This window comes from Panulirus ornatus, chromosome 72 (genome assembly GCF_036320965.1).
Source record: "Panulirus ornatus isolate Po-2019 chromosome 72, ASM3632096v1, whole genome shotgun sequence".
NCBI classification, from domain to species: Eukaryota; Metazoa; Arthropoda; class Malacostraca; order Decapoda; family Palinuridae; genus Panulirus; species Panulirus ornatus.
Window position 1 is genome coordinate 983,568 of NC_092295.1, and position 13,138 is coordinate 996,705.

A 13,138-nucleotide genomic window follows, 5' to 3' on the forward strand; every position below is an offset into this window, starting at 1 on the left:
CCCAGATGTGAAAGAATCAGTCAAGAGCATGTTACACAGAATGATAGAAATAAACAATTATAAGAAAACATTTTAGATGAGAAAAACAGTAGAATACTGAGACATAAGGCATGCATCTTGTAAAAAATTGCAAATATCAAGAGAAAATTGTGAATTCATTGTAAAGAAACTTGAAGGTCCGTTAGCTAAATGTGACTACTGCAAAAAATGGTTCATTGTGGATATGTTAGAACAATCAAAAATAAGATATATCAAGTGTATAGCAGGTATGCATGATTGGTGAAGGGTAGATGAAAATTAATTCTAGTGTTCCTCTGTGAATCATGTACAAGAAACATACTAGCAGAGATGAAAGCTGTGTATGAGATGCCCCAATTAATAAGGGAAAAGTAGATGATGATGTGGTAAGTCTAGTGCAAGACTTCAGTGAGTTTCAGCGAGTTACAAATCAGTCAGTTTGCTAACAAATGTTGTGAAAAGTTAGAACTACCATACAGTCAGTTGCCAAATACTTCAAAGATGGAGAAAAAGAGGGAAATACAAAAGAAATTGTCTATCTGTCTGTAACTCTGACACCTGTTCTAGCTGGAGACTATCATTGAAAGACAGAGTTGAAATAGAGACTTGGGATGAGAGAGAAGAAAGTAGTGAAAGTAGAGAGACATGTAAATAGAGAAGAGACTGGAGAAACAGAGGTAATACAGTTGGGAATACAAAAAACAGAAAAGAAAGAATAAAAAAGGGACAAAGTAGGTATAGTAATGAAAGTGTAAAAACAAACCATTTTTTAGCGGAGACACTGATGGAGCTAATAAGAAATTTGATAAACTTTATGTACATCAAGATTGTTCAAGTGAAAATGAGTAACATGAACAAACAGGCCAAGAATAGAAATTGAATGAGGACACAAGAAATAATTCATGGATAATGTCATATATGAATTTGTACAGTTTGATCGTGAGCAATTCCAGAATTAAGATGATATATCTTGGTAAACTTACAAAAGAGAACAGCATAATATTGTTAATCTAAACGAAGCTTGTTTGAATAACACAGTCAGTCAAGTTGATTTGGGAAAGTATAGGGCTGATACAGAAAAAATTAAGCAAGGTGGTGTTGCTTTTTATGTCAGCAATTAGTTTGAGGTGAATCAAATGTAGAGATCATCTCTAAAGAAATGTGAAACATTAATGGTAGACATCCCAGCCCTAACCACAGACACAGCTAACATTATAGATTACAGACCTCCCAAAACACCAAAACAAAAATAGCAGAAATCATTGTAGTTTTGAAAAAAGTTTGAGGAGATAGTGAAAAATGTAGACAAACTAGAATCACCAATGATATGGTCATTATAAGATGGCACTAGGATATAAAAGACCAGTTAAACAAATTACTGGCCGTACAAGAAACATTAGACTTAAAACCATCAAGAGATAGTAACACCATTGATTTAATATTAACAAAAAAGAAACAGAATAGCTCTAATCACAGATATTGAAGCATCCAGAACAAGAATCTCAGACAGTAACGTTATAGAAATATCTACAAAGTATAAAATAGGAACAAATAAAGAATAAGAGTGAAATAACATTTGACAAATTTATTAAGAATAGCCTCAGTTATTTCTCTGAGAAAATATAATTGAAAGCTGTAAGTATTATGATAGAGAACTCAGACTGGAATGAACTTTTTCTAAAAGCAGTGCTAAAACAAAATGATTGCTTTCTACTAGAGTATAATCAGATGATTACAGAAATGGAGCTGTACAAAAGAAAAAGTAGTAACATTTTAAACATTACAGATATGTAAGTGATCCCAAAAAATATGTCAAATGCAGAGCAACCAATGTAAGCCAGTATTAGCTTGAGAGAATGAAGAAATTGATGATGATTTAGTGAATGATTTGGATGAACTTGCTGAGGTAAGCGTAAGAGAAGGAGATGTGATTGAGGCAAATGACCAGCCAAGGAGAATGTCACACCAGGGCCGGATGGAATCCCACCAACATTTCTAAAAATGTCTTTGAGAACAGATGGTATCCCTCTCATGATGCTACTTGGACTGAGCATAGATCAATCTAGCATAGCGGACATACACAAGATAGAATACATAATACATAAAGGTGGAGCTGAATCTTGTTGAATCATTATAGACTACTCAAACTAATATTACACATGATTAAAGTATTTGTTTGAGGAAAAAACATCCACATTTAAGTATTTGATTAACAACAGACTTGTAACTTAAGGCCAGTTTGATGTGCTTTAGGAGCACACACACACACAACTGCTGGCTCATTATGATAACACATGAAACTCCAGTGAGAAGAAAAAGATAGATTCTGTATTTAAACTTTGCATAAGCTTTTAAGAAAGTAGATTTTGGAGCACTACCAGCCAAGATAGCAGAACATAATATTTAAAGGAAGATAGAAAAATTGATTAGAGAATTTCCAAACCAATAGAAAGCTCAAAGTAATTGTAAATGGAAAGATGTCTGAAGATGTGCTTTAGGGTGTCAAAGCATAGCTTTTAGGGAAAAATTGACATCACAGTGACCATTCTTTGACTTGCTTATAGGCAAGCAGTTCTCATACGATACAATAAGTTGCCAAGTATTACCCCAAGCAAGTGGGTAAGGCATGCCCAATTTCAGATCTCATGAGCAAAAAACAAAGTGATATCCTCAGAAGTAGCTTAAAGAATGCAGTTAAGTTGACAGAGTGCTTGAAATTCGATTTGGTCAAAAAAAGGTATGTGGAGCTAAAGCCGCCCAAGGAGTGCTAGTAGTACTCCATACAAAGATGAATCAGTCCTTTTTTGTATAATTAGACAACTGATCAGAAAAAAATCTTTGGCATCTGAGCACAACTACCCATTTCATAGAGGCAGACAACTGTGTGTGTAAAGTGGAGTTTTGAGGATGGAGCATAAGTTACGGTGATACTTTGCATGGTTATTGTGTTTTGTATTGAAATTATGATACCATCAAAGGAGATGGGAAGATGTTAGGAGTTTCAGTGAGAGACACTGAAAGAAAATGAGTGTAGTAGTGCTTGATTTGATTAGAATACATCAATCTCAATGGAAAATCGTCAGTAGATTAGTTTGTGATGGGATAAGATGGAGATTAAACAACAAAAGTGGTAGCAGATTATGAAACTGTTTGATAGTTTGTTGATGAAAGGAATTAGTTTATAAGAAAGTGGAAGAACATGGGAGGCAAAATAGAACCATGAGAGACACTGCTGTTGACCCACCAACTGTTGTAGAGATAGAACCCTGAGAGAACAAGCTAGATATAAGAGAAAAGAGTGAGGAAGGAAAGCCAATGGGGGAGTTTAAGAGATCTTTAGGTACAGGACTCCCCAAAGTCACTCAGAAAGGATGATCAAAATATCAGTAACAGGAAATAGTTTGAGTTTCATCACCTGTGGATCTTTCCCTGCAAAAGCCATGCTGACGATTGGAGAAAACTGAGAATCAAGATGCTTCTAAAGGAAATGAATGATAAGGAAGAATTCAGAGACTTTACAAATAAAAGTTTAAGCAATAAGACAGTAGTCAGAAGGGTTAAAATGGTCTTCCTTTTCTTTGATAGTTGTATCAATGCATTTTTTCAAGAAGGAAAAGATTTCATTTTTTGACTGAAACAAAGTAGGTAGGCAAGCATGGATACAAATTTAGAGGCATGAGGGAAGTTAGAAGTCTTCAGATTTTAGGATTCTACAAAGATACCTAGACAGGCTTTGTTTGTGGTTGTGTACATGGCAAGTGATATTGTACTTAACTGAATCTTGGATGAAGCTTGGACAAAATAAAAGGAGTCCTTATTATGACTACTATCTTTTAGAAGACAAAATGGAGAAAGTGGCAAATTACAAATTAGTCAGCATCAAAATTGCCTTCAGTTACTTGATATTCAGAAAAGTGCAAATAGCTTAAAGGAGACCCAAACTGGAGTATGTAGCACTAGTCCCTGCACCTAACTGAAGTGGACATACTGTCCTACCAGAGGATGTCCAGAGGCAGACAATCAAGAATGTACCAGAAGTAGGGGAGTTCAGCCACAGAGAAAGGCTGGTAGCCATAGAATGACTTACATTGGAAGTGATGAAGAAGGGAGATGATAATGAAATAAAAATATTGGGTTGAATTCAAAACTGGAAATGCCAGATGGACTCGATGGCCTTGTAGGAGACCAATGAAGAATCAAGTTACAAGGGATGTAAAGAAATGCCTCTACATTGACAAAGCTTTGGGTGTGTGGAACAGGATCAGAGGAAGCTTTAAATGTAGACAATGTGAATGCTTGAATGATGGTATGATGTAAAGGTTTGATAGATTGAGTCCCATAAGTGTAGAACTCTTTCCCTATAGTGTTCAACAAGCTAATCACTCATAATTGTATCGGTATACTTTATGAAAATTATTTGTTCATCCACAGCTCGATGTACAGAAAATGAATTTCTCTGTCAGTCTGGAGAATGTGTTTCATCAAGAGTTATGTGTGATGGACGAAGCGACTGCTTCGATGGTTCTGATGAACATGATTGTGGTGTGTTTTATTGTCCTTTGTTGTACTTTCCTCATGGTGAATGGTTGATACAGATCATTGCTTCATATATTATTTTTTTAGTAGTGAGTCATCTGATTGGTTAGTTTAAAAACTCTTTATGATCAGAAAGTTGTGAAAGAATGAAATACATTGTAGATACATGTTTTGAATTGTTCATAATTTCAGTTTATGTATGAAAAGGAAATTTGGCACCTGTATCATTTTGCCAGCTTTTGGGTATGGGGATGGGGATCCCAGATTAGGATGATTTACAGAAAGTTGCATTTGTGTACTTGATCCATCCCAACTATTTGGATATTGGGTAAAGAATAAGAAATAGAATAGTAGAATGGGAAAAAGTGATATTTGCAAAAGCCAGTACAGAGATATTATTGATATGTGAATATAATAGGAATTTAATTGAAATTATATTTCTTATTCCACTGCTATTTAATTAGTATTTTGCATATTATTTTTAGATATGAGTTTTCAAACTCATAACAGTATCAGTGCAGGATTTAGATTTCTACATGAATAATAGATGAACCATAGACGCATAACTATATATATATATATATATATATATATATATATATATATATATATATATATATATATATATATATATATCCCTGGGGATAGGGGAGAAAGAATACTTCCCACGTATTCCCTGCGTGTCGTAGAAGGCGACTAAAACGGGAGAGAGTGGGGGGGGCTGGAAATCCTCCCCTCTTGTTTTTTTTTTTTTTCAATTTTCCAAAAGAAGGAACAGAGAAGGGGGCCATGTGAGGATATTCCCTCAAAGGCCCAGTCCTCTGTTCTTAACGCTACCTCGCTAATGCGGGAAATGGCGAATGGTATAAAAGAAAGAAAGATATATATATATATATATATATATATATATATATATATATATATATATATATATATATATATATATATATTCTAGGCTGCACTCCGATTGTTGCTGTCAGTATCCTTACTCTTTCTGTTTATGTGGACCAACGATGTGAAGACATAAACATTTATTAGGAATTATTGTTTTATAGTTTTCTCCCCAACTTTAACCATTAAGGCTAGCAAGGAATGAGATGCCAAATTTCCTGAGATAGGCTTACCACTTTGCCACACACACACACACACACACACACACACACACACACACACACACACACATATATATATATATATATATATATATATATATATATATATATATATATATATATATATATATATGTGTGTGTGTGTGTGTGTGTGTATGTATATATATGACTTGTCCCTCAACTTTATTGTACCTAATAACCTTGCTCTTATTCACATTTATTCTCAGCTTTCTTCTTTCACACACTTTACCAAACTCAGTTGCCAGCTTCTGCAGTTTCTCACCCAAATCAGCCACCAGCGCTGTATCATCAGCAAACAACAACTGACTCACTTCCCAAGCCCTCTCATCCACAACAGACTGCATACTTGTCCCTCTCCAAATCTCTTGCATTCACCTCCCTAAGAACCCCATCCATAAACAAATTAAACAACCATGGAGACATCACACACCCCTGCCGCAAACTGACATTCACTTGGAACCAATCACTTTCCTCTCTTCCTACTCGTACACATGACTTACATCCTTGATAAAAACTTTTCACTGCTTCTAGCAACTTGCCTCCCACACCATATACTCTTAATACCTTCCACAGAGCATCTCTGTCATCTCTATTATATGCCTTCTCCAGATCCATAAATGCTACATACAAATCCATTTGCTTTTCTAAGTATTTCTCGCAATTTTTTAAAGCAAACGCCTGATCCACACATCCTCTACCACTTCTGAAACCACACTGCTCTTCCCCAATCTGATGCTCTGTACATGCTTTCACCCTCTCAATCAATACCCTCCCATATAATTTCTCAGGAATACTCAACAAACTTATACTTCTGTAATTTGAGCACTCACTTTTATCCCCTTTGCCTTTGTACAATGGCACTATGCAAGCATTCCGCCAATCCTCAGGCACCTCACCATGAGTCATACATACATTAAATAACCTTACCAACCAGTCAACAATACAGTCACCCCCTTTTTTAATAAATTCCACTGCAATGCCATCCAAAACCGCTGCCTTGCTGGCTTTCACTACCTCCTCTCTGTTTACCAAATTATTTTCCCTAACCCTCTCACTTTGCACACCATCTCGACCAAAACACCCTATATCTGCCACTCTATCATCAAATACATTCAACAAACCTCCAAATAATCACACCATCTTCTCACATCACCACTACTCGCTATCACCTCCCCATTAGCCCACTTCTCTGTAGTTCCCATTTGTTCCCTTGTCTTATGCACTTTATTTACCTCCTTCCAAAACATCTTCTTATTCTCCCTAAAATTTAATGATACTCCCTCACTCCAACTCTCATTTGCCCTCTTTTTCACCTCTTGCACCTTTCTCTTGACCTCCTGTCTCTTTCTTTTATACATCTCCCACTCATTTGCCTTTTTTCCCTGCAAAAATCGTCCAAATGCCTCTCTCTTCTCTTTCACTAATAATCTTACTTCTTCATCCCACCACTCACTACCCTTTCTAATCTGCCCACCTCCCACGCTTCTCATGCCACAAGCATCTTTTGTGCAAGCCATCACTGCTTCCCTAAATACATCCCATTCCTCCCCCACTCCCCTTACCTCCTTTGTTCTCACTTTTTTCCATTCTGTACTCAGTCTGTCCTTGTACTTCCTCACACAAGTCTCCTTCTCAAGCTCACTTACTCTCACCACTCTTTTCACTCCAACATTCTCTCTTCTTTTCTGAAAATCTCTACAAATCTTCTCCTTAGCCTCCACAAGATCATGATCAGACATCCCTCCAGTTGCACCTCTCAGCACATTAACATCCAAAAGTCTCTCTTTCGCGCACTATCAGTTAACACATAATCCAATAATGCTCTCTGGCCATCTCTCTTACTTACGTATGTATACTTATGTATATCTCTCTTTTTAAACCAGGTATTCCCAATCACCAGTCCTTTTTCAGTACATAAATCTACAAGCTCATCACCATTTCCATTTACAACACTGAACACCCCGTGTGCACCAATCATTCCCTCAACTGCCACATTACTCACCTTTGCATTCATGTCACCCATCATTATAACCTGGTCTCATGCATCAAACTACTAACACACTCACTCAGCTGCTCCCAAAACACTTGCCTCACGATCTTTCTTCTCATGCCCAGGTGCATATGCCCCAATAATCACCAATCTCTCTCCATCCACTTTCAGTTTTACCCATATCAATCTAGAGTTTATTTTCTTACACTCTATCACATACTCCCACCACTCCTGTTTCAGGAGTAGTGCTACTCCTTCCCTTGCTCTTGTCCTCTCGCTAACACACACACACACACACACACACACACACACACACACACACACACACTTATGTGTGTGTGTTTCTCTGTATGTAGTTATAGATAATTTTAATCAACTTTTGTAATACAACCTGAATTTCAGATGACTTCCCTATTATTGCCCAAAATTGTTCTGCTTATGAGTTCAGATGCAAAGATCAGTCTTGTGTGACCAAGAACGCCCGTTGTAATGGAATAGCAGACTGCACTGATGGATCTGATGAGCATGACTGTCCCCTTAGTGTGTACCATGTTTATTTTGTTATTGCCTAATCTCCTTATTCTCTTAGTCTGTGCTGAAGTTAACCCTAAGAAGCTAAAAGATTTTCATCCTTGCATGGATTTCTTTATATCTGGTTCAGGATATTTATTTGTATTTTATTTTTTTTCAAGATCTGCATGAACCTCCTGGCTATGAAGGTGGAAGAATATGTGATGTAAATTAAAAAGAATGCTTTTACCATAACTGTTGATATGGGCATGCTGCTCTTAGTCTGAGTTTCCTAACTAGTAAGACGTCTTGCAGCAAAGGCATTTTGATTACTAACATGACAACCAATTATTAGAATTGATAAAGTTGTCATTGCACAGTAATTGCTTAGCACTACATGTTTCAAAACCCATTTACTACATACTTTGATGTTTTGGTGCTTGATATTTAAATTATTATATCATGCATCATCAGTTTGTTATAGTTCAAAATCAGGTTGCTGTATATTTGGAAATAGTTTAGCTTTTGGATATGATTAGAGGTAGACCTGTCCAATGGAGGAAGGTGATTGGATCCTTTGGGAGAATTATGAAGAGTAAAATGTTACTATGAAAGTTAAATAAAGAACTTAGAGAAAGCATAGGTTGGCAGACCCTGACATACATATGTGGGATATGGATATGAAATAAAGCAGATAGTTACAGTATTCAAGTTTTTAAAATGAGGTATTTGAAGGATTCTTGTTTAAGCCATTGGGTCAGAGTGAAGAATGCTAATGTGTATAGGATACGTTGGATGATAGAAAGGAAAAATATATAGTTGTATTGTCACAGAGTAGGTTAAAGCAAATATCAGAAAGTGATTCATTGATGTGACAGGATGCATGATGATTGTTTGGTAAAGGGAATACATTGTTGCAAAGTACATGGAACTATAGTGAGGGGAATCCAGTCAGTAAATAAGGATGCAAAAGTGAGGATATTGGGGGAGATAATGCTGGAAGATGTAATAGGGATAGAGTTTGTTTGAGAGATGTTTTTTGTTGGGACATTTTGGAGACTTTGTCTTTATGGCTACCCTTCCTTTGCAGTGAGTGGGAACAAGGAATCGAGAGAGGTAGAATGATTTTTTGTTAGTGTGTTGCAAGTTTTATGGAATTTTGTTCGCAAAAGATGGGGAAGGTATAGTTTTAAGTTGTATTTAGTATTCATTTTCCTGGATGGAGTGATTAGAGAGATGAAAGCAAAAGGAGGGAAAAGGGGTGCAAAGATGGAGTGTGCCAACCACAACTTGGCAATATCAGTGATTTTTCAAGGCTTTCTACGTGTTTGAAAAATGGACGTAGAAGTCATCATTTAAGAGGATACAGTATGAGCCTTTGCTTCATTGCTTATCTGTTTCATAACCAGGGTGAGGCTATGAACACTTCAGCCTCCTATTCGAGATCTCTCTTCAGATGGGCTTGAAACTGATAATAGAACAGGATATGCTCTTCTGACAAGCAACCCCTGACAAACCATTGTATACTTCCTTCATCAACCTTGAGCCCCAACAATGCTCTCTCTACATGATCTTGAAGGAAGGTTTTAGATTTACAGCTCAGCATTTTCTTGGAAGGTTTTCCTGTGAGCCTCATTCGTCAAATACTTTTCTCCCATTGAAACATCAAGCGAGTGAGATTCACACCGAGTTTTGTCAGAAGAACTTACCTTGTTTTCAAAATGATCTACCCAAACCTCATAATTCTCTCTGGAAAAAAAGTTTCCAGTACAAGCGGTATTTTCATCTGGAATGAAGGGTATATTTATCAAAATCCCTTTTCCTGAAGGCTCTTTGAAAGTGAATTCCACTGACATATTGTTTCCACCTCTGAGCTTCTGTTGGCAAGAAACATTCCTACACATATTAAGCACCTCATCCTGAAGTTTCAGCCTAGCTCACAAGTTCATGGACTCAAACTCAGAAAGCTTTCCCCTTATATTGTCCAGCTGACGAACTTTTCAGTGAGGGATATTGGTCTTAGAGGGCTGTGGAGTTTTTTCAGCCCTTTTGTACCTGGCTGAGTATGGATCTGCAGATCTCTCCTATGTAGCACTTGAGGCTCAGTCCTCTTGGCACCTTTTATTAATTTACTGCCTACCAGTCTATGTTCCAGCAAAGTGTGTTACTTTGACCTCCATTCAGTAGTTCTCATTCATCTTGTTCTTACATAAATGATTTTTAGAAAAAAAACTCTAAGGGCATGAAAGGCGACTTACTTTTATATAAAGGACAAGTAAATCAATCTCCATTTTTCCCGTCCTTCTTCTCTTCACTCCCTTACACGATTTGTAATTCAGTTTGGGGTTTTGTAGGAGTAAGTGGTTTAGCTTTATTTACAACATTCAATTTTGTGCTAGTGATGTAAGCCTGTAACCATGAGATGAGATGGTGATCATCAGTGGTTCATACAAATAGAACAAGGTTTATGTGGGATTTTAGCCATTAGGCCCAAAGAAAGTAGGCCCTCTCAGTCCTATTGTACACTGGGCTCCTCTTTAGGACAAAATAGCTTTCTGTGAATGCAACACCAATTCACTTATTTGATGATGATTATTGAGAAAGAAGGAATGTTTACATGAAAATCCATGATGATTTGCTAGGTCTTGTTTGAGTGATTGGTATCATTCTGTTGCTGCTCTGTGTTGTAAGGCATAATCCCTAGATTGTGGTATAAGGGATTAAGGCAAAAGGGGGCATACAAGTATGCTATCATTGATAAAATGATAGCCAGCTTCTTTTATTTCATATTATATTGTTAAGAGAGAGGTTTTGTAGTTTGAGAGAGGCCTTTACAATATTTCAAACAGCATTATGTGATGTCACTGTATATATGTTTTATCTCTTACATGCACGTAGTAAAGTGTAGATATATAACTCGATGAACACCTGCAGGATATGGTGGTTGTGTATTGTATACTAAAGACATGATATCTACGAATAGTGCTGCTTTTTCCTTGATACTGCTGTTGGTGCTAACTTTTCAAAAAACTAGATAGTATATTAACCATTTTTTGTAAATAATTTTGATAACCATTTTTCCCTTTTGAGGATGCTGTTTCACATGATGTAAAACTGTATGAACAATTTTGAATATAGCACTAATGTAAATTGAGAGAGATATTTGACTGTGATATGTCTTTGAGTCAGGGAACGTAAGATTTAAGCCATCAAAGAGAGGTGATACTACATAACAATTACTACCTCTTCAAAAAAACTGGCTGTTGAAAAATTCATCTTTTATTAGTGATATGTACTTGAATTATCTGGTTACAGTACACATTACTATGTCTAATTATTAATCAACACCATTTAATGCACACACACACACACACAGTAGCCACTATCCAGATTCAGTAATTTCAATATTACTTTGGATTCAGCTAGTACATACCTATTTTGTAGATAATGGAAAAGAGGAGTATTTAGGAGTACTAAGGAAAGCTTTTGGAGCACAGAATTTTTGAGACAATAGATGAGATGTAAGATAAGTCAGCATGGCTGACTTTGATGCAGATAGTTGCCTTTGAGCATTTGCTGGTTAGGAAATGCACCATCCTGATTATTTCAAACCATGCACAAGATGAACACTAATCACATAGTGAAAAGAGAGAGAGAATAAAACAAATAATTGAAGAGATTACTACTAACTGGCAATTCTTACATTCTAACAATGAATATTGAAAGAATGGTGTTTGTATAACTTTGAACTATAAGAGTGATAAACCACTATTTTGAGATGTTGAGGGGCTGCTGTAAGAAGAGTAATACTGTATGAACCAGGCAAGTAAGGTAGTCAAAAAACCGTCTTCTGGCAAATATTTAGATAGATTTCAAGGATATGGATTAGGAAATATTTATCAAGCTGTTCATGTCCTACATAAGGCCAAAACGAGAATACACTTATAAGGTGCAGAAGAAAGAGGGTGACATAGGTAACAAAGAGGAGCATAAGAAATAAACAAGGGGGATTGGTTTTTTATGAGAGACTTGCTAAATTCCAGGAAATTTCAGCACAGTAGACAGTGTCTCGAGACAATACAAGATGAGTATTATTACTTAGAGTGTATGGTAATACTCTACATAAACAAGGCTAGACTGAAATTTTTAGAATTTTTTATATTCATGCAGTAAATTGAGTACATTTATCCCAGAGCCAGGCCAGAGAGTCTTAGATTTACCAATTAAGACCCCATCTTGGCATAAGGAGGTGAAATAATATTCAACCATAGCATTGAGGGCTAGATTCGCATCAGCTATCCTCACAAGTTATGTGTTTTCAGCAGCCAGTATTTCAAAGAGGTGGTCACTGTCGTAAGTGTAATGAATATCTGATGAATACTTTTGCCTAACTCTCAGGCCAATCATGTGCATGTAACTCAGCAGTTTGTCGTATGATAAGTTTTTCCTGTTTACAGAATGGTTTTTCAGAGATCATGAATGTTTACATACTATGATATTTGAGAATAACTCTGCTCTTTGTTAATTTCAGTGAAATTGACAGAAAGAATTATATTACTCTCAGCAGGCTAACATTAGATTTTTTCCTGATGCTACAGCTGAATGTCAGCCATACGAGTTTCAGTGCTTCGATGGTCAGTGCATATCATCATATGCACGCTGTGATGGAACAGCAGATTGTCCTGATGGATCTGATGAGAGTGGCTGCACTACAACTACTACTATCAGGACCCCTGTTATTAGTATGTTATTACAAATGATAACTCCTTTCTTTTGTACTAAAATATAAATCTGATTTTCAGCTGCCACGAATGAGAACTTCAGATTAAATTCATTGCATGTACCCTCTGCTGTGGATATTAGAAATCTAAAGTAGAATGTGCTGCATTCTGTAGGAAACTAACAATTTAACATCCCAGGGTGTGTAAACCATCACTTTCCCTTTTCAAGT

General features: G+C 36.4%; 1 protein-coding gene across 2 annotated transcripts in view; it reads left to right on the top strand.

Moving 5' to 3' along the window:
• The window catches only part of LOC139748046 (uncharacterized), a 538,085-nt gene that overhangs the window by 446,037 nt on the left and 78,910 nt on the right, over positions 1–13,138 (top strand). For both annotated transcript variants that reach the window (XM_071660616.1, XM_071660617.1), the window contains 3 exons: positions 4,450–4,560; positions 8,080–8,217; positions 12,786–12,929. In XM_071660616.1, coding sequence (XP_071516717.1) covers positions 4,450–4,560; positions 8,080–8,217; positions 12,786–12,929 — 393 coding nt within the window. The remainder of the gene's footprint in view (positions 1–4,449; positions 4,561–8,079; positions 8,218–12,785; positions 12,930–13,138) is intronic.